Source organism: Sinohyriopsis cumingii, chromosome 4 (assembly GCF_028554795.1).
Source record: "Sinohyriopsis cumingii isolate HCF-2022 chromosome 4, ASM2855479v2, whole genome shotgun sequence".
NCBI lineage: Eukaryota > Metazoa > Mollusca > Bivalvia > Unionida > Unionidae > Sinohyriopsis > Sinohyriopsis cumingii.
In genome coordinates this window covers 58578058-58598982 of record NC_142964.1, presented here as the reverse complement: position 1 = coordinate 58598982, position 20925 = coordinate 58578058, and the positions used below count along the sequence as shown (strand labels likewise).

Below are 20925 nucleotides of genomic sequence, written 5' to 3'. Positions count from 1 at the left end.
AAGCAGGGGTTGTTGGATTGAAAATGGATAGATAATGTAAATGTTACATAAAATCTGCCGAAGCAACCATCTGCTCATAACAGACACCTTTGTGCATTAAGGTAAATGTTTGTATATTTTAGTCCCCACATGCTCACTGGCATATAAAGAACACTTAGTAATAATCTTCACTTGTAATATGACACCCGGGTGTTTATTATAGAGACAGTGCTGCCAAGTCTATTCTAGAACTGAAAATTTAGTGGGATAATCCTCTCATGGCACCATTTGAATAAAATGAATTTTCTAAATTGTGATTTAATGAAGTAAACAAAGTACGGATTACAAATACTGTGTGATTTTCATGCATTTGGTTGAATTTTTGTTTATTTTGTTTTAACTTAAGATGCCTTAGGCCATTTATAGAAAAGGTGGAGATGTTTGATTGTACACTTTTCATGAATTTATTTGTTTATGGTAAAAATCATGTCTTTTTCAATCCATTTGTAATCTTAAATCATACCAACAAAGATTCAGAGCTAAGGTTGTGTTGACAGAAATTATTTTAGAAGTGTAGAATGGCCATGGAAATTAGATGATCTAGAACTTTTCAATAAGCATCAGTACAGTTTTCTGTTTTTCTCTTTAAAAATGAATTGCAAAATAAGTTTGATTTTATTTTTGTTTTGAAGCCTTAGTTATAATAGTATTATTTATTCAAAAGTTTGTACAATTTGAAGCTTTCTGCACACACACCCTCCAGTTCAGGTAGTATAACAAGTTCCTTGAACTCAACAGTGTTAAACATAGTTGAGAAGTCTCATGCATGATAACAATTTTCATTCCTCATTTAGTTGGGAGGGGGGTGGGGAATGAAAAGGCTTCAGGATGCTTGAAGTTTTATTTTATATTTTCAGGAAGGATGGTTGCTGGACTGGTACGAGAATTTTTGGAGTATTTTAATTTGGAGTTTTCGTTAGCAGTATTTGACTCTGAGGCAGGCTGTGTGAGTATTAATCAATTCTCCAAGTGACAATCTGTCATTGAAAACTGCAAAAAAAATTATTTGATATGTAAATGCAGTGATGCAGGTTTCTGATATTTCAAAGAATTACAACTGCTTTTGGTTTGGTTTAATTACAGAAAGAAGTAACATTATGGATGTGGTGAAATGTTAAAATACAATCAGTGGATGGAATTATTTAAGTGGGCAGTCTGCTACTAAACCTTTTATGATAAAACACACTTTTCCATCATCATTGTGCACCAATTTTAATGAGGGTTAACACTTTAGAGTGATCCACGCAAAATAGTTGTCCTGGTGCCTCTCATTTGCCCAGATTAAGTAGAGAAAAAGCAGTTGACTAAGTTTTTTTTCAACTTGACATCATCATACACACACAAACATACACACTTTTTTCATTTCAAAAATTGTTCTCATACAATATCAACTATGGTGGGTTTCTTTCTATTCACAGAGCGATGTAAAACAGTTAAAACATAGAATTTTGTGCATTTTGATCAAAATCTGTGTCAGCTGAATGGTATTTTTTTCTTGATTGCCCCTTACAGAAGCTTAACATCGTGATTATTTTGTTATCCGTCAGTCTGTATATTGCCAACACCCTTGATTAAGGTCAATGCTAAAGTTTTTAAATTTAACTTAATGTTAAAACGTGTACCTGCTAACCAAATAAAAGGCTGGATTGACCATATGGGAGTTGCTCATTAGTCTCCAATTACATTTCTGTATACAAGGTTCACATGAAACTTGAAAGAGTGAGTGAAATACCATGCATGTGTTGCCCAGTCGTGAACAGATTATTACTGTTTGATTGTTTATAGGCTGATAGGTAAACAAGTTATTTCCCTGTGAAAATAGAAAGAAAGAATTTATCAATATTTATCACATAGTGTTGAGGTTACAATCTATTTGCAGAAACAAAGTCATGTGACAATTTTGCTGAATCAAAGTAATTATATAATGCTGTATTTTTCATGAAGTTTAATGTGTATTTTTCTTTTGTTTTTAAATTTTGTTTGACTCAGAGGATGAGTGAAACAAAAGCCATTTCAAGTTACCTTTGTAAACATGCTAAATTTGATTACTTTGCATGCATTTCGTCCTATTTTCCCACCACTTCTTGGTGGGGGATAGAAGTCACTTTGCTCAGAAAATTTTTGATGCACATGGACTCTGCTTTATTTGAAAAACATTATGGTTATGACTTTTTAAAACAAAAGTGTTTTATATAAAATTTCTTTAAAAAAAAGTGCAGATTTGTTAAGAGTATGTTTACATGAAATTATGATGTAGAATATTGTTAGCCAGTGTGAAATTTGATTTTAAAAAAGGAAATCTATATAAGTTGGTATTTAAAGGAAAATTGAAAATCTGTTTTTTTTTTGTGCAAATGACTTATTGACTTTAATTTACCAGGGACCAAATATAAGTGAAAGGGAAGGTCTTTACAAAGAGTTAAACATACCTGGAACTGATGGACCCCCAAAAGGGCCACTTTTGGCTGAGGTACTTCGACTTACAAGGGAGGAAAAAATTACCAGGGTCAAAACAAATAATACAGAGGTATGTGTGATAGCAAGTGAAGCACTAGTTTTTGATTATATGCTCTAATCTTACTCATAAAGGATCTGTAATTTATTAGAAGTCATACTAATTATTTTCAATACCTAAATTTAGATTTTGGGGGGGGGGGTAAAAATATTATGATTGTTTTCTTGCATATATTAATTTTGCATATACTGCCACAGGTTTAATTCTTTACTTTAATAACAAGTTTAATTGGTTAACAGTATAAAATGGTAATACTGAGATAAATGCACTCACAGTTTCATAAAAATGTACTCGTATAAAAAATTATGTTGTTTATGAGATCAACTTTCCAATGATAGATTTTTTTTTTTATCAGTTATGTCTCTGTATTTGTTAGTCCATGCATTCTTCGATTTATTTATCTCATATTGTAACCAAAACTTTGTGTGCACTGATTAAGTTAAATTAATTAGATGTGGTATATTGCATTGCAAGGATTAGTAGATGACAATAATTACTTTGGATTCTTTGCACAACTTGGAGTCTTTGTGGAATGGTGGGGGTGGGTGTCAAAGTCCCATTTTGATAGGTTATCTTGAATCTTACTTAGGACTTAAACTGTGTTTTTGCTGACAGAGAGAGGGATGCTCATATCTAGTGTGGTGTTTTGCAAATGAGTTGATGCCAAAGTTGCAGATTCTGTATATTACCTCAAGGAATGGGAGGGGGAGGGTCAGGAGAAAAAAAAGAATACAGATACTTGTGATGGCTTTAATCTTATGCATGCACTTTGTATGATTCTTGTTTTACCATTGACACAAGTTATGAATAGGAAAGTTGTCAATGTTGCATAATAGAGGCTGCAGTTTTCAGGTAGTGGGATGTAATTCCTCAAAGCATTGGATCATTTAAAGTTGTTTCATCAGGTTTTCAGTCATCTTCGCGAGCCAGCCACCTCTTTACAAACCCATGGCATACACAGGACAAATTCCCATGCAGAAATGTTGTCACATAATTTTGCAACTATATTATTTATGTGGGAGGTGTGTCAATTGCAACCAATAAAATAGCTTTATGTATATAGGTTTTGGGTAGATTTATAATTCACCAGTCATTGGATTGTCAGCCATACTGTATTAAGCAATGACAGCAAACAAAGCTGAAGCTTTTCCTGTGTATCTAACAAATAATATGAGTGGTTGAAGTAGACTACTTTAACTGGCTTGGTGATGTTTGCATGGGTATTTGCTTGCAAATGGAAGAATTACTGCCTATTGCAGGCAAAAAAATCTATCTACTAGTCCAAAAGCCACATCATGTGACCTGTTAGGTTTTCAGAATAATTACTTACCTAGTGTAAATATGCCTTGAAAAATGTGTGCGAAAGGTTTGAACTGGAGACACTTTGATGTGATGTGTCATTGTCAGTGGAGGTCACTGTGACTGTTCCAAACTTTCTTTGAAGGTACATGTAACAAGCTGTCTGATATGCTCACTTTCTTTCAACTTCATAAAATTAGATGGTTAAGTATTACTTAAATTTTTGTAATGCTGTATAAGCCAAGGGTTGATGTGGAATGAGGTGGATTGATGACCCTTCACAAATGAAGATGGTGAAAGGATAAATGACAAGATATTGAATTCATGTGTTTATTTACTAAAATATACAGTTAAGAATAACACATAGTTTGGCGTGTATGGTAATGTACATGCAGTCAATACGTTCACAGTACTTAAAATGCACATCATGTATGAACATTGATACAAATGTATGTTCATTATCTTATTATGACTGGTTTTGTGATCATAACAAAAATGTCATCGGGGCAGAAAGCTTCAAGTTCTGATTCAGATGCAATAGTGGTTTATTATCTTTAACATTCTGCAATAGTCTTCTCCACCAACATCATGATAATGGTGAATCTAGGTGTTTGCTATCCATGTCACTGTCAGAGGTCCAGTCAGGTGATTCATCCAGGCTCATACATGTAACCTTATTATTCGATATCTATTCCATGTAATGTTTTGTTTTCCTGACTTGTGATGCGGCTGCAGAATTCAGTCTTCAAAGAAAACATTGTCTTCAAATGTCATCTTTTGCATCTGAGATTGGTCATATTTTTAAAGGATTTTATTATTATATCCTCGGTGATTGAATTCCATGTTTGGATTATAACTGGCAGTTTGGATATACTGGCCTTCTTGGTTGGCAGGATGCAGGTGGATATTTTTAAATGAAAGAACAACAAGAATTGTGTTTTTTGTAACTGATTTCATTTCTAAGTCTTGTCTTTAGACTTTTTGAGTAAGAAAATTGTAGTCAAGCTATAGCACATAAAAGTCAGATATGATACTTGGATTAAATTAGTGTTATTGAAAGGGAAGAATCCAAGTCACAAAAATCTTGAAAGTACTTTCATTTATCTTCTGGGCAATGTCAGACATTGAGTTTATATTTTACTTTTATGGTGAGAAAGTTTTGAGAATATGGGGAATGGAACTTCTACTGTGTGTTAATTCAGGAGCAAATTTAAAGCATGTTTCCACAGCGACATAGTAAAACAAAAGTTTACAGCTGCAAATACTTATTTCAAATAAATTTTCCTTGTGTTAAAATTGCATTCTAGAGTTAGGATACTGATCTCTAGCACTTTGATTCAAAACTTTATTCTATCTCCAGCATTACTTTAAACTGAGAGTTCCATGCAGTTTTATTGAAATATGTTCCATCAGATAGGACACTTCATCACAAAAGACATTGCACAGAATTCTTTGAAAAATGCAGTTTTTAAAAATGCAATAGGTTTCGATGATGTCAACACTGGATGAGTTTTTCAACATTGCAATGAACTAAAAAGAATCTGAAAATATTAACAAATTAACACTCATAAAAAATATCATAAACCATTCCCTCTCGTTTTTGTACATTCAGGACTCAGAAGATCTCATTAAGATGCCCAAGGTATTCGATTATCTTACAACCCACATTCTTAGCATCTTTACATATTGTCTTTTTTATTATGATTCCCTTGATGTATTTTTGTTTTTATTGCATGAATTAGCTCAGTAATGTTTGACAGTGAAACTATAGGAAACCAAGCATGATTAGGACCTTTAATTTTGAGCTGTAGTTTTAATTTGCATGTTTATTCATTGAATCAAAAGAACAAAACTTGTAAATATGGGATCCAAGATAATGTCCGGTATGTGCAAGGAGACTGATGTTAGTTGTACTGGTGAAGCATAAGTGAGATTTACAAAGTACTCTTTGACAGCATTGTCATTGTAATCATTGGTGTAGGTGTCATACAACATTGTCATTACAGTCATTGGTGTAGGTGTCATTTTTATGGTGTTAACTTACCTGGCCATAAGGCCTAGTGAGCTTAGGGTATGGTCCTGCATATGGCGTGGATTGTCCATACACATTTCTGCTTCTTTATAAAAACTGCTGGGTAAATGTCAGTCAGCTTGATAGGAATGTTTTTCTGGACATGCTCTAGTAAAATTTTGTTTGGACTGGCTCTCCTTGAAATGGTATGCATGGTTTTCATAGCAACCAGAATGGGAAACTTATTTGTGAATTCTTGTCCTGAATGGCTCAGCCAGCTTTAAATTTGGTAGCAATATTTCTGAGGACATGCTTTATCAAAATTGTGTTTAGAATCATTACACAAATAGTCAAATTACTGATGCATATTGCGAATCATTACACAAATAGTCAAATTACTGATGCATATTGCGAAGCTATTTTCAACTTCTTCTCCAAAATGGGAAAGTCATTTCCAATCAAACATTGTTGGATTGTTTGTTAAGATATGCTGTTTTACAATTATATCCAGGATAGCAACAGTGTGACTTCCTTAGCAACTGGTTAAAAATCTTATTTCCAACTTCTTTTTTAGCATGACTGAGCTAATTTCCATCAAATCTGTCAGGAGCGTTTCTTGGGAAATGCTTCGTCACAATTGTGTCCAAAGTGGTTCCTCTAGCAATAGTTTGGTTTTCATAGCTAAGATACAAGGAACCTATTTTAAACTTCTTTAAAATGTCAGGATCAGTTTTGTTAAATTTTTTAAGTGTTTGGTTAGGACATGTTCAGTCAAAATGTTTCCACAGTGGGTGATGTAGTGATGATGTGGTTTTCTTTGCAACCAGGTTGATAACATAGTTTTAACTTCTTTAGAAGACCTGAGCCAGTCTATCTTAAATATGATGGAATTTTTCTTAAAACTGGGTCAGAAGCTAATGTTTAAGGTCACTATAATTGAAACAAAATGATTTATGCACAATAACTTGGTTTTTACACAATGTGGGATGGCTTTCACTTGGGGAAAGGAAGAACCCTATTGACTTTGGAGTCAAAAGGGTCATGGTCACTTTGACTGAAAAAATAAATATAACTTCACCATAATAACACTAGTAATACATCACATACCTAGACCAAACTTGGGATGGCTTGCACATGGGGTGTCAGAGGAAGAAACTTTCTAGATTTAGAGGTAAAGATCACAGTACCTGAAAGATGAAAAATGGTTCCCATAGAATAACATTAGTTGTACATCGCAGACCTCAACCAGACTTATTAGATGACTTGCACCTGTCAACAAGTCTACCAATTTTGGGGGTTAAAAAAAGTCAACAGTCTAGTTGACTATAAAAAAGAAATGGTTTCTACATATAAATGTCAGTTATAGAGGACTATAATCTTCCATTCAGTGTATACTCAATTGCATGAAACAAAAAAGATTTTGCTTTTAGTGCAGCATGTGTGTTCCGTGTACCATGTCCAAGTTTACAAATTTTATTTTGAGAGAATTATTGCTAAAAACTTGGACATATTTGTTATTTTTGAATATTTTGAAGCAAGTTTGACAAGTTTGGTTAAACAGAGTTTGTCAGTTGCTAGCATTGCTATTGAAGTACCTGAAATATTTGTTGTTTGTATGTTATTTTATGCATTGTGCATTATTTCAAAGCATTTCATATATTCAGTGCCATTGCTGTAATAATCCAATATGTGTTCCTCCTGAAACAATTCCAAATTTAATTACTAATGACAAAGAAACTGATGACCTTAGAAAAACCCGGAGATATTATGAAGTTGGTTTAGCCTGATCAGGTAGTGGGACTTAAACTTGTAACATTCTGGTAACATTACACTTCCTAAATCATTGAGCTGTCACAGCTGCCATGGGTTGCAGATCTCAATGGTTTCTGAGATATGACTCCAGGGACAGGGCAACATAGGGGTAAGACAGACCAGGAATCCATGTTGTCTGCACACATTAACTCCCTTAATGCCAAGTAAATGTGTATACTTTATGGGTTGTTCTATAAACAGTTTCCAAGTAGGTCCAAGTTGATAGGGGCTGGAAGAGATCCAGGGGGGCAGTTCTGATGTGCACTTGATTTATCCTTTATTTATGCCTGCCTTAAAGTGGAGTCTATTATGTTGTGATATTGGCTGTCAATCTCTGTCTATATCCACCTGTCTTTTACCAAAAACATTGTTTAGATAAAGGATATCATGTAAATCGATGTGAAGACATTTAATATCTTGCTTGTACTCACCGTACTCCAGTCACATTGATAGTGTAACTTAAAGGTATTGACATGTCGAATTTGAAAGCAAAGCAGTTTTTGTCATTTGGGTAGAGGTTAAAATTCATTTGTAAATTGGTGAGAAAAGTAGTTGTGTTATTGCAGCAGAAATGGAAGTCACCTTTTTGTGCCAGTTTGACAGGTATAGTTAAAAATCTGTTTGTTGGTGAATTATAGCTGTCTCTCAAGAAAAAAGGTAGTCTTTGATACATGATACAAATTACATCAAATATTCCCTCTAAGCTGCACGCATGTGGCCGCGCAGCTGCTCAGACATTCCCACACAGCTAAATTGTTCTTCTCTGCACAGCAGATCAAAATTACCAAATATTCAATCTAACAATAATGCTAAAATCACTCTAATGCTTGCACAATGCAGCACGCACAGCATGCACATCTACCATTTGCTTAGAGGGAACGTTGATTACATCACCTTTTTTTAGGGTCAGGGGTCAGTCAGTATTCAGAACTTGTTTGTAAAGGAATGTGAAGTTTTGGTTCATGGGTAACAAGGAGTATTATGGCTTATTTTAATTCCCTGCAGGCTTTTCACATAAGCAGACTGTTATTTGAGCAACAAGCATGATTTCTAAGATCGGTATAGATGTTATGTCTGTGATAATTTCATTTATGGGATGGATTAAAGTGTACACGATACAGTAATCTTGTTTGGAACATAAATTTCGGAGTTTATGATTTTGTTTTACAGTGCACATAAAACAAACTTTGTATCATAATAATAAGAATTATACTGAGAAGAAGAATAATAACAGTAATGATATTTGGTAGATGGTACTTGTTCAGAAACCACTTTAAAAGGTTAATCTGTGTGCAGCGGCCAGTTCTGATTTTTTTTCCATGTATGGTTGCTAGTGACAGGTTTGACTGTATAATTATGTATGTATGTATGTGTATATTTAATATCAAGGAAAGAAGATAAATCATACCTATGCTAAATGACAATGTAGCAACCATGTGCTTCAAACTTTTCTTTCACTCAACAATTTCAGTATGTGAATTGGTATTGACAAGCTAATGTATGTCAACTGTGCAGGTGAGCAATATCAGTCCCACTTTTGCCTCATGTTTTATTATCCTATGGCAGAGGATACATTCTTGTGTTGAAGCCTGGTTTTCTTAAGTTGCACTATATTTATATCTTAAACAGTAAATTACAAAGTTGTGGAGCTTCAAATCACATTTCATGTTGGTGTTGAATTTCTTTTATGCATGCATCACAAAAATAAGACACCTTGCTTGCTTTTTAGATCTACTAGTCATAGACCAGAAGAGCTTATGCTGTGGCATAATGTCTGTTACAGGGTTCCACCATGCCCTCCTGAATTTTAATGATGTATTGGAATCCAACTGGGATTTGAATTCAGAGAAAATTTCATGGAAACCTCCATGAAACTTAACTTTTGTCCTACAGTGATCTGGAATTTAATATTAAAAAGCTAAAATAATATTTTAGAGAAAATTTTTCATTATTCCACTGAAACTTTGCATTGAACGATTTTGCAGTGATCTTATTGTGTCAGCAGCATGGTTGAGTTTGGTAACTAAGTGATTTTTGCACATATGCCTAATCATTTATACACGTATGCAGTCATCAGTTTCCTTTTTTTGCACTGGAAGTTTCTTTAGTCATGTAGAGATGACAACAGAAGAGGAAAATGGAAAGGTTAAAATGGAAGAGAAGTTATGAATTTCTGAACTGAAGTGATTGAAAGCAAAGATGATGAGACTAGAAAAGGACATACAGTCATGTTGTGTTACTGCATATAAACTTGTAGAGAAAGTAGAGAACACTCAGTCTCATAAATACTTAATCGAGTCAAATGCCTTGAGATGCTCTGCTAAAGGGAAGAAAGAAGCTCTTGAAAACCTTGAAGCAGAGATTGAGGCTAAAGTGAAAGAAATAGATGCACTGTAGGCTGTGTAAAACTAAATAATCATTTGAGTTTTTGAAAAGTTTTATTTGATTTATGAAGTAATATTTTAAGTTTATCCTGGATTTTATGGTGATCATCTTGAAAATCTTGGTATTGATACAAAATGAATAGTCATGTCAACATGGGATTTTCACAGAAAAACCTCTTACAATATCTAGTTGGTCTTTTATGAAGATGATGATGATGATGATTTGACTTCCAGTATGACTACAGTGGTGCCATCATGACAAGTTTTTAATGCTATTATGTCTTATTGGATGGTCATATCGACATGAGGTTGTGCTAAACATTGTACTTGTCATGATGTGTAGTTGGTCCTAAATCAAAATCTTGCCTCCTGGACATCTAGTATATCCCTGTGAATTCTACTGGTTCTAAACCAAAATCTTGCCTCCTGGTCATATAGTATATCCTTGTGAATGCTATTGGTTCTAAACCAAAATCTTGCCTCCTGGACATCTAGTATATCCCTGTGAATTCTACTGGTCCTAAATCAAAATCTTGCCTCCTGGACATCTAGTATATCCCTGTGAATGCTATTGGTTCTAAACCAAAATCTTGCCTCCTGGACATCTAGTATATCCCTGTGAATGCTATTGGTTCTAAACCAAAATCTTGTCTCCTGGACATCTAGTATATCCCTGTGAATGCTATTGGTTCTAAACCAAAATCTTGCCTCCTGGACATCTAGTATATCCCTGTGAATTCTACTGGTCCTAAATCAAAATCTTGCCTCCTGGACATCTAGTATATCCCTGTGAATGCTATTGGTTCTAAACCAAAATCTTGTCTCCTGGACATCTAGTATATCCCTGTGAATGCTATTGGTTCTAAACCAAAATCTTGCCTCCTGGACATCTGGTATATCCCTGTGAATTCTACTGGTTCTAAACCAAAATCTTGCCTCCTGGACATCTAGTATATCCCTGTGAATGCTATTGGTTCTAAACCAAAATCTTGCCTCCTGGACATCTAGTATATCCCTGTGAATGCTATTGGTTCTAAACCAAAATCTTGCCTCCTGGACATCTGGTATATCCCTGTGAATTCTACTGGTTCTAAACCAAAATCTTGCCTCCTGGACATCTAGTATATCCCTGTGAATGCTATTGGTTCTAAACCAAAATCTTGCCTCCTGGACATCTAGTATATCCCTGTGAATTCTACTGGTTCTAAACCAAAATCTTGCCTCCTGGACATCTAGTATATCCCTGTGAATGCTATTGGTTCTAAACCAAAATCTTGCCTCCTGGACATCCAGTATATCCCTGTGAATTCTACTGGTCCTAAATGAAAATCTTGCCTCCTGGACATATAGTATATCCTTGTGAATGCTATTGGTTCTAAACCAAAATCTTGCCTCCTGGACATCTAGTATATCCCTGTGAATTCTACTGGTCCTAAATCAAAATCTTGCCTCCTGGACATATAGTATATCCTTGTGAATGCTATTGGTTCTAAACCAAAATCTTGCCTCCTGGACATCTAGTATATCCCTGTGAATTCTACTGGTCCTAAATCAAAATCTTGCCTCCTGGACATATAGTATATCCTTGTGAATGCTATTGGTTCTAAACCAAAATCTTGTCTCCTGGACATCTAGTATATCCCTGTGAATGCTATTGGTTCTAATTCAAAATCTTGCCTCCTGGACATCTAGTATATCCCTGTGAATGCTATTGGTTCTAAACCAAAATCTTGTCTCCTGGACATCTAGTATATCCCTGTGAATGCTATTGGTTCTAAACCAAAATCTTGTCTCCTGGACATCTAGTATATCCCTGTGAATGCTATTGGTTCTAAACCAAAATCTTGCCTCCTGGACATCTGGTATATCCCTGTGAATTCTACTGGTTCTAAACCAAAATCTTGCCTCCTGGACATCTAGTATATCCCTGTGAATGCTATTGGTTCTAAACCAAAATCTTGCCTCCTGGACATCTAGTATATCCCTGTGAATTCTACTGGTTCTAAACCAAAATCTTGCCTCCTGGACATCTAGTATATCCCTGTGAATGCTATTGGTTCTAAACCAAAATCTTGCCTCCTGGACATCTAGTATATCCCTGTGAATTCTACTGGTCCTAAATCAAAATCTTGCCTCCTGGACATATAGTATATCCTTGTGAATGCTATTGGTTCTAAACCAAAATCTTGCCTCCTGGACATCTAGTATATCCCTGTGAATTCTACTGGTCCTAAATCAAAATCTTGCCTCCTGGACATATAGTATATCCTTGTGAATGCTATTGGTTCTAAACCAAAATCTTGCCTCCTGGACATCTAGTATATCCCTGTGAATTCTACTGGTCCTAAATCAAAATCTTGCCTCCTGGACATATAGTATATCCTTGTGAATGCTATTGGTTCTAAACCAAAATCTTGTCTCCTGGACATCTAGTATATCCCTGTGAATGCTATTGGTTCTAATTCAAAATCTTGCCTCCTGGACATCTAGTATATCCCTGTGAATGCTATTGGTTCTAAACCAAAATCTTGTCTCCTGGACATCTAGTATATCCCTGTGAATGCTATTGGTTCTAAACCAAAATCTTGTCTCCTGGACATCTAGTATATCCCTGTGAATGCTATTGGTTCTAAACCAAAATCTTGCCTCCTGGACATCTAGTATATCCCTGTGAATTCTACTGGTCCTAAATCAAAATCTTGCCTCCTGGACATATAGTATATCCTTGTGAATGCTATTGGTTCTAAACCAAAATCTTGCCTCCTGGACATCTAGTATATCCCTGTGAATTCTACTGGTCCTAAATCAAAATCTTGCCTCCTGGACATATAGTATATCCTTGTGAATGCTATTGGTTCTAAACCAAAATCTTGCCTCCTGGACATCTAGTATATCCCTGTGAATTCTACTGGTCCTAAATCAAAATCTTGCCTCCTGGACATATAGTATATCCTTGTGAATGCTATTGGTTCTAAACCAAAATCTTGTCTCCTGGACATCTAGTATATCCCTGTGAATGCTATTGGTTCTAAACCAAAATCTTGCCTCCTGGACATCTGGTATATCCCTGTGAATTCTACTGGTTCTAAACCAAAATCTTGCCTCCTGAACATCTGGTATATCCCTGTGAATGCTATTGGTTCTAAACCAAAATCTTGTCTCCTGGACATCTAGTATATCCCTGTGAATGCTATTGGTTCTAAACCAAAATCTTGCCTCCTGGACATCTAGTATATCCCTGTGAATTCTACTGGTTCTAAACCAAAATCTTGCCTCCTGGACATCTATTATATCCCTGTGAATGCTATTGGTTCTAAACCAAAATCTTGCCTCCTGGACATCTAGTATATCCCTGTGAATTCTACTGGTCCTAAATCAAAATCTTGCCTCCTGGACATATAGTATATCCTTGTGAATGCTATTGGTTCTAAACCAAAATCTTGCCTCCTGGACATCTAGTATATCCCTGTGAATTCTACTGGTCCTAAATCAAAATCTTGCCTCCTGGACATATAGTATATCCTTGTGAATGCTATTGGTTCTAAACCAAAATCTTGTCTCCTGGACATCTAGTATATCCCTGTGAATGCTATTGGTTCTAATTCAAAATCTTGCCTCCTGGACATCTAGTATATCCCTGTGAATGCTATTGGTTCTAAACCAAAATCTTGTCTCCTGGACATCTAGTATATCCCTGTGAATGCTATTGGTTCTAAACCAAAATCTTGTCTCCTGGACATCTAGTATATCCCTGTGAATGCTATTGGTTCTAAACCAAAATCTTGCCTCCTGGACATCTAGTATATCCCTGTGAATTCTACTGGTTCTAAATCAAAATCTTGCCTCCTGGACATCTAGTATATCCCTGTGAATGCTATTGGTTCTAAACCAAAATCTTGCCTCCTGGACATCTAGTATATCCCTGTGAATGCTATTGGTTCTAAACCAAAATCTTGTCTCCTGGACATCTAGTATATCCCTGTGAATGCTATTGGTTCTAATTCAAAATCTTGCCTCCTGGACATCTAGTATATCCCTGTGAATGCTATTGGTTCTAAACCAAAATCTTGCCTCCTGGACATCTAGTATATCCCTGTGAATGCTATTGGTTCTAATTCAAAATCTTGCCTCCTGGACATCTAGTATATCCCTGTGAATGCTATTGGTTCTAAACCAAAATCTTGTCTCCTGGACATCTAGTATATCCCTGTGAATGCTATTGGTTCTAAACCAAAATCTTGCCTCCTGGACATCTAGTATATCCCTGTGAATGCTATTGGTTCTAAACCAAAATCTTGTCTCCTGGACATCTAGTATATCCCTGTGAATGCTATTGGTTCTAATTCAAAATCTTGCCTCCTGGACATCTAGTATATCCCTGTGAATGCTATTGGTTCTAAACCAAAATCTTGTCTCCTGGACATCTAGTATATCCCTGTGAATGCTATTGGTTCTAAACCAAAATCTTGTCTCCTGGACATCTAGTATATCCCTGTGAATGCTATTGGTTCTAAATTAAAATCTTGCCTCCTGGACATCTGGTATATCCCTGTGAATGCTATTGGTTCTAAACCAAAATCTTGCCTCCTGGACATCTAGTATATCCCTGTGAATGCTATTGGTTCTAATTCAAAATCTTGCCTCCTGGACATCTAGTATATCCCTGTGAATGCTATTGGTTCTAAACCAAAATCTTGCCTCCTGGACATCTAGTATATCCCTGTGAATTCTACTGGTCCTAAGTCAAAATCTTGCCTCCTGCCTCCTGGACGTCTAGTATATCCCTGTGAATTCTACTGGTTCTAAACCAAAATTTTGCATCCTGGACATCTAGTATATCCCTGTGAATGCTATTGGTTCTAATTCAAAATCTTGCCTCCTGGACATCTAGTATATCCCTATGAATTCTACTGGTTTTAAATCTCTAAATCAAAATATTGCCTCCTGGACTTCTAATGTGCCCCTGTGAAAGCTAATTTGAATACCTTGTTATAGCTACTTCCTGCCTGATGATGGCAACACTTTAGGAAATAAATACCACTTGTATAAGTTTTGTCAAGTTAAAATTTTATTTTAGTTCTGTCTTGTAGTTCAGTATAATCGTCATAGATACAATGTGTCCTCTTGTATTCAAACATGAAAATTGCCACTTGACTGTCACAGCAATGCATGAGGCCATTTCCATGAAAACCTAATTAAATACTAACTTTTTTTTATCTCATTCTTGATGAAATGTTGGTTGCATTGTTGTGATTGATTAAAAGCTGATCTGCATTGTATTATGATGTGAATTAGTCTTTTATATCAAATTAAGTAAACGGGGTAGAATAAGAAACATTAAAAGGTATGCAAATCATACCAAAGTCAGAGCTACTGGTCATGGTGGTGTGTTAAGAAAACTCTTTGTAATTGGCTTATCGAATACTGAGAACACAGTGAGTGCATGTAACATAATTAAAATATAGAACATTAATCAATAGTTTATCATTTGCAGATATGATCAACATTTAATAAAGGAAAGAAGTGTACTAGGTGCATCAAAAGATTAGTTTCTCAGATGAGATTCATTACAGAGAATTGAGTTCCAATGCTTATAGTGAACTTAATATTCCCAGATTGGTACTGAGAGGTTGATGATGATGAACAGAACTTTGTTTTAACTTCAGTATTTTATTAATATATTAATGTTTTAAAACTTGAGTTTTGAAGTTTTTTTTTTAAAAATAACCATCAGACCTGTTTGAAATAAAGAAGTTTGTTTATTCTAAATGCACAGTGACAATAGAATGTATCCACATTTACATGCAAAAAGCAGTGAGATCATACACTATATTTGCTGAAACCACTTGGAGTAATGTTTGAACCACTTGGAGTAATGTTTGAATTGATCTTTCAGAGATTTGATGTATGGAAAGTAAAGAACTTCTTCAGAAAAAGCTATTTATTAAGAAATATTCCCATTGCATTTATTAATTGGTATTTTACCATTTAACCCCCTCCCCCTTACTTTCTTAATTTTGTATTTGTCACTCGGTAACTTGTGCCCTTACTATTACCATGGCCTATGTTTTAGGAGCTCAGTTTGTGTGAGTTATTGACTGCGAGGTGGATGAAGACAATCATGAATGAAAATGATGCCTTTGTGACCTCTTATCTTAGACAAAATAGTTTTCTTACTAAATTTACTATCTTGGAGATTGTTTTGATACTCTGCAGTCATAAGTTGGATTCTTGGAAATTCTTACTCACCAGTAGATTGTCATTTCCAATGAGAGTCTCTTGATTGTGCTTAATGGATGCTGGGATTCAAAAGCTTTTCATGTAAACAGGCTTTCCATGATAGACACATACAGTTCACACGTTACGTACAAAACTAAATACGTATTTTCTTACCACATTATCATAATAAATGCTTGCCTTCAGCTTTAAAAAATCTGATGTATAAAGTGAGCTTGATAGTAGCATTGGGAATTGCTAGAAATTTAATAAACAGAGTTTGGTTAATCAGTCATTGATATTCTTAAAACTTTTAAGGAACAGTCATTTTTTTGCATACTTGGTTAAGTTGCTTGTATATCCTGGAAACTTGAATGGTTTGTGATCACTTTTATTGTTTGCAATATATTTGGCACATACTTTGTAGTAAATAGCAGAAGTCTTTATATTAAGTTTAAGCATTTATTAACATTATTTTTTTACTTTCCCAAAAAATTGAATTCAGAATAGTTAATTTAAAAAAGCAGACTATTATCGTTTATATTTGATTGTTGAAAATAATAATTAATTAAAGCATTGTTCTCTAATCCAACACTTGCAGCATGGATACCTGCCCACGCTTGCCTGGATCAGCCAAATAATTTGCAAAAATATTTTACATTGTAAAGATTATAATACAGAAAAGTATTGTGCATGTTTGCTGAATTCAGAGTTGTTAATTAATGATGAAATATGATGATTTGCAGTTGCTGTTGTGTCAGTCACTTAAAATTTCATATTACTGTATTGTCTGTAATTTGTCATCCCCACTGATATTTTGTACACTGTTCATTTATTTAAATATTAATTTTCTTTTCATCTGGATCTAATTTTTAGATTATCTGGCAATAAAAACAAGTGGGCTTATGGTATGGCCCTGTGTTGGACATGTGTCAGTAGTCAGGCGTGTGTCATCTGTCCACATCCACATTGTAATGTTCAGAGTCTTCTGAAATAACCATGGACCAGTTTGAATAAAGTATTTGGTGGGAATGTTCCTTGGGACATTCTCTCTCCAGCAGCAACAATGTGGCTTTCATAGCAACCAAATGAAAAACTTACTATGGACTTTTATGTTCACAATAACTAAGCCAATTTCAATCAAACTTAATAGCACTTTTTCTTATGACAAGCTCAGTTAAATTGTTTCCAGATTAGCTTCACTAGCAGCAGTGTTGTATCCTTAGCAACCATACAGAAAACCTACTTTTGACTTCTCTAGAGCAGTTGAGCCACTGTTGAAGAAACTTGATAGAAATATTTCCTGTGATATTTTTTTAACACAGTTACATCTGAGATGGCTTTACAAATAATGATATGGTTTTCTTAAAAACCAAGTGGACAAAATATTTTTGACTTATCTTGATTGATTGAGCCAGTTTTGATCAAACTTGGTTGGAGTGTTTCTTTGTACATACATTACAAAGAAGTGTGTCTGGGTTGACTCTCATAAGTGTGGCTTACATAACACACATATTGAAAACCTATTTTCAGCTTCATCTCCAATATGGCTGAGCCAATTATAAAACATTTGGTAGGATTGTTTCTTAAAACATGCTATCACAAATGCATGTTTGGGGTTGCCTTCATAGCAGTCTATTTTTAACTTCTTTAGAACAGCAGAGCCAATTTTGATCAAACTAGGTAAGAATGTATGTTATAACTTGCTCTATCAAAAAAGCAATTTGATTAAAATCTGATCTCCACTGTTCTACATGAAGATCTGATGACGACCACTTAAGGGTCATGTTCTGGTCACCTTTTAATTAGCCAATGGAAATGCAGCTTTCAAAAATCTGAAAGTGAATCAAATCATTCAGTACACATTCATGCTCTTCATCCACACTGCTCAGTCCCCAAATGCGAAGATTTAAGACTTCATCTGATTGGTTGATACAATTAGTGATTATGGTAATAACATAGGTTACAGGTACATGACCCATAAGCGGTCACTGTCAGATCTTCATGTATAACAGTCAAGATCTAATTTTAATCAGATTGTCAAAATGGTGTTTAGAATGGCTTCCTTAGAAATCAATTTGATTCCTCAGCAACTGTATTAAAGTATATTTTCAACTTTTTCCTTTGAAAGGATTGAATGTTTTAAATGGATTTCTGTGTTTTCTTAATGTATTTTGAGTATTCCTCCTCATTTTCTTTTGCAGGACCTCACAAATAAACAGATAGCTGATGCAAAAAAGAAGTTTGAATATTATGACAAGGTAGTGTATTAGGTATTAGATAAAAAGCAACCTGGGATCAGGGATTTCTTTTGACTATTATCCCACAGGTATGGGAATGCACAATAGGTCCAGTGTGTCCTACTTTATGTTGTAAGAGTTGACACCTTGGTGGCACAGTGGCTTGTGTGCCGGACTCGTAACCTAAAAGATGCAGGTTAGAACCCTATCATATGATCAAGCCAGATTGGTTACAATAGTGCATATCTGGGAAAGGCACTTTAATGCAGTTGTCTTGGCATATAATAACTTATTTGTGTTGCTGTGCCATTACAGTAATTTATCTTTTACAAGTAATAATCAGTCATCTGCAAAATATTTCAAACTAAACATAAATGAGAAATACATCTGTGATAAAAATCACTTTTATATCTTGCAGGTTACTGTAATATCATCAGTTTTCATGGGGGACCAATTTTTGTGGTTTTTTTGTTTTTGCCCTGAATCACAAATTTAAATCCTCAATGAAAAATGAGCCACATAGGATGAGGCCCCCCCCCCCCACCGTCTTATTACAGTGTTTCATTCCTAGAGGTTAACACAGCTACTAGTATTTGATAATCCAAGGTCAATGCTGTTGTTGTTGTTGTTGTGGGGTTTAACGCCATTTTTCAGCACAAGATAGGCTATACATGGCGGCCAGTATTAATGGTGGAGGAAGAACCCGGAAAAACCCCAGAAAGAACCATGGACCCACGAGAAGCTACTGGCAAGCTTTCTCACATACCCACATTGGCTGAATCCTAGACTCGAACCCACGCAGACAGAGGTAAGATGGCAGTGATCCGTAACGGAGAGCGCTTTAGACCACTCGGCCACTCGGGGTCCCTCAATGCTGTAATCTGGTAATTAAATATTAGCTTTTATATGTGTTTGTTTTATTTTTTAACTTAACCTTTCGAAACAAGAATTATAAATCATTTTATATTGTTTCAAGGCACACGTTTGATAAGGGTATCTGATAGCTGTAATTTTACACTCACTGCCTTTAATCAATGTGTGAGGTAAGTAAGGATAGAGAGAAAATAGAGAAAAACCATAAGATATTCAAACAGCGGTAATACTGAAAATAAAAGAAAAAATAATAAAAAATAACAGTATATGAAAATTAAATTTAATACTTATTCAAATTGATCCTTCATTCGTGTACAACTGTTGTTGAAACATTTAAATCCTTCTGAAAGTACATTTCATTTTATCCATGCATTTTTAATCCAAAAGAACAATTCTGTAAAATACTATAACTATTTCTTGAAACACTATTATTAATGAAACACTATGTATATCCACTAATTACAGCAGAGTATTAAAGTTCACACTTCACAGATTTTTGGACAAAGCCACTGTATCAACATCATGTCAGTCAAATCTCATGGTACTCACAAATGCTTCTGAGGTAAATAATCCCCAAATTGCTGAAATAAACAGGTCCAGCTTTCTCAAAACCACTGATAATTAGATCCGATCTTTCACTCGTTGTGTGAGCTGCAGTTATCCATTCAGCATGAATTGGCTTGATTAATGAGTTTGCAAGGTTTACTAATACTGTGCACTGATCGTCACCAGTAACATCTTTTTCCATAATGGCATCCATGACCTGTTTAGCATACCACTCATGGAAGTGTTACTTTAATTCTTCTTTTATACATTGGCTGCTTCGACTTTGTGCAAACTTTGACAGGCAAAACCATGAATTTAACAAAAATAAATGATACTTCCCTATGAGACATCCAAAGCCCAAGTTTCTCAGAATAAGAAAAATAATTAACATGACAATGAAAACTTTACTGTTTATGCATGCTTATAAATCAAGTCCAAATGCAAACTGCACAGACCCAGATCAGCCATCACATAATGCATTGGGAGATCTGGTTTTGTGCAGTTACAAATTTGTCAGTACAGCTATTGAATGAAATAATGTATTTATTTAAAAAGGAGATTCTGGGTTTTTTTTAATTTTGCATTATGCATGCCTTAGTAACTGGTGAGACTTTAATGACATTTTATTTGCTAGATGGGTACTTGGATTTCTGAAGAAGTTGCCAAATTGTACCCTTGAATGTTTGATAATTATTTGTACCAGAAAATGGATTACTCTTTGGAATTGTCTGTTCCAGATCTAGCTGTTACTAGCTTTATTATTCTGTGTCCTGTAACTACCATTGTTTTCTTTAATAATTTCCTTGTTTCTTTGAAGTTTTCCCATTCAAAATATCTTACATTTTAATTTTTTGCTAAATTATGCTTTTTCTTTTCAACTAATTTTCATAAGAAATTAAAACCCTTTCATCCTTAGTACAACCTTGAAAATGTGTTTCACTTGCAGTCAGCAGTAAATTTTGACAGCAAAATTCACTTGTAAGCCAGCCT

General features: G+C 34.9%; 1 protein-coding gene across 3 annotated transcripts in view; it reads left to right on the top strand.

Moving 5' to 3' along the window:
* LOC149801227 (centrosomal protein 43-like) overlaps positions 1-20925 on the top strand; it is a 112390-nt gene that overhangs the window by 7724 nt on the left and 83741 nt on the right. For 2 of the 3 annotated variants that reach the window (XM_089955295.1, XM_089955294.1), the window contains exons 4-7: positions 897-985; positions 2420-2566; positions 5466-5495; positions 18481-18537. In XM_089955295.1, the coding sequence (XP_089811421.1) occupies positions 897-985; positions 2420-2566; positions 5466-5495; positions 18481-18537 (323 nt within the window). The remainder of the gene's footprint in view (positions 1-896; positions 986-2419; positions 2567-5465; positions 5496-18480; positions 18538-20925) is intronic. The other variant, XM_089955296.1, reaches the window with a different exon arrangement.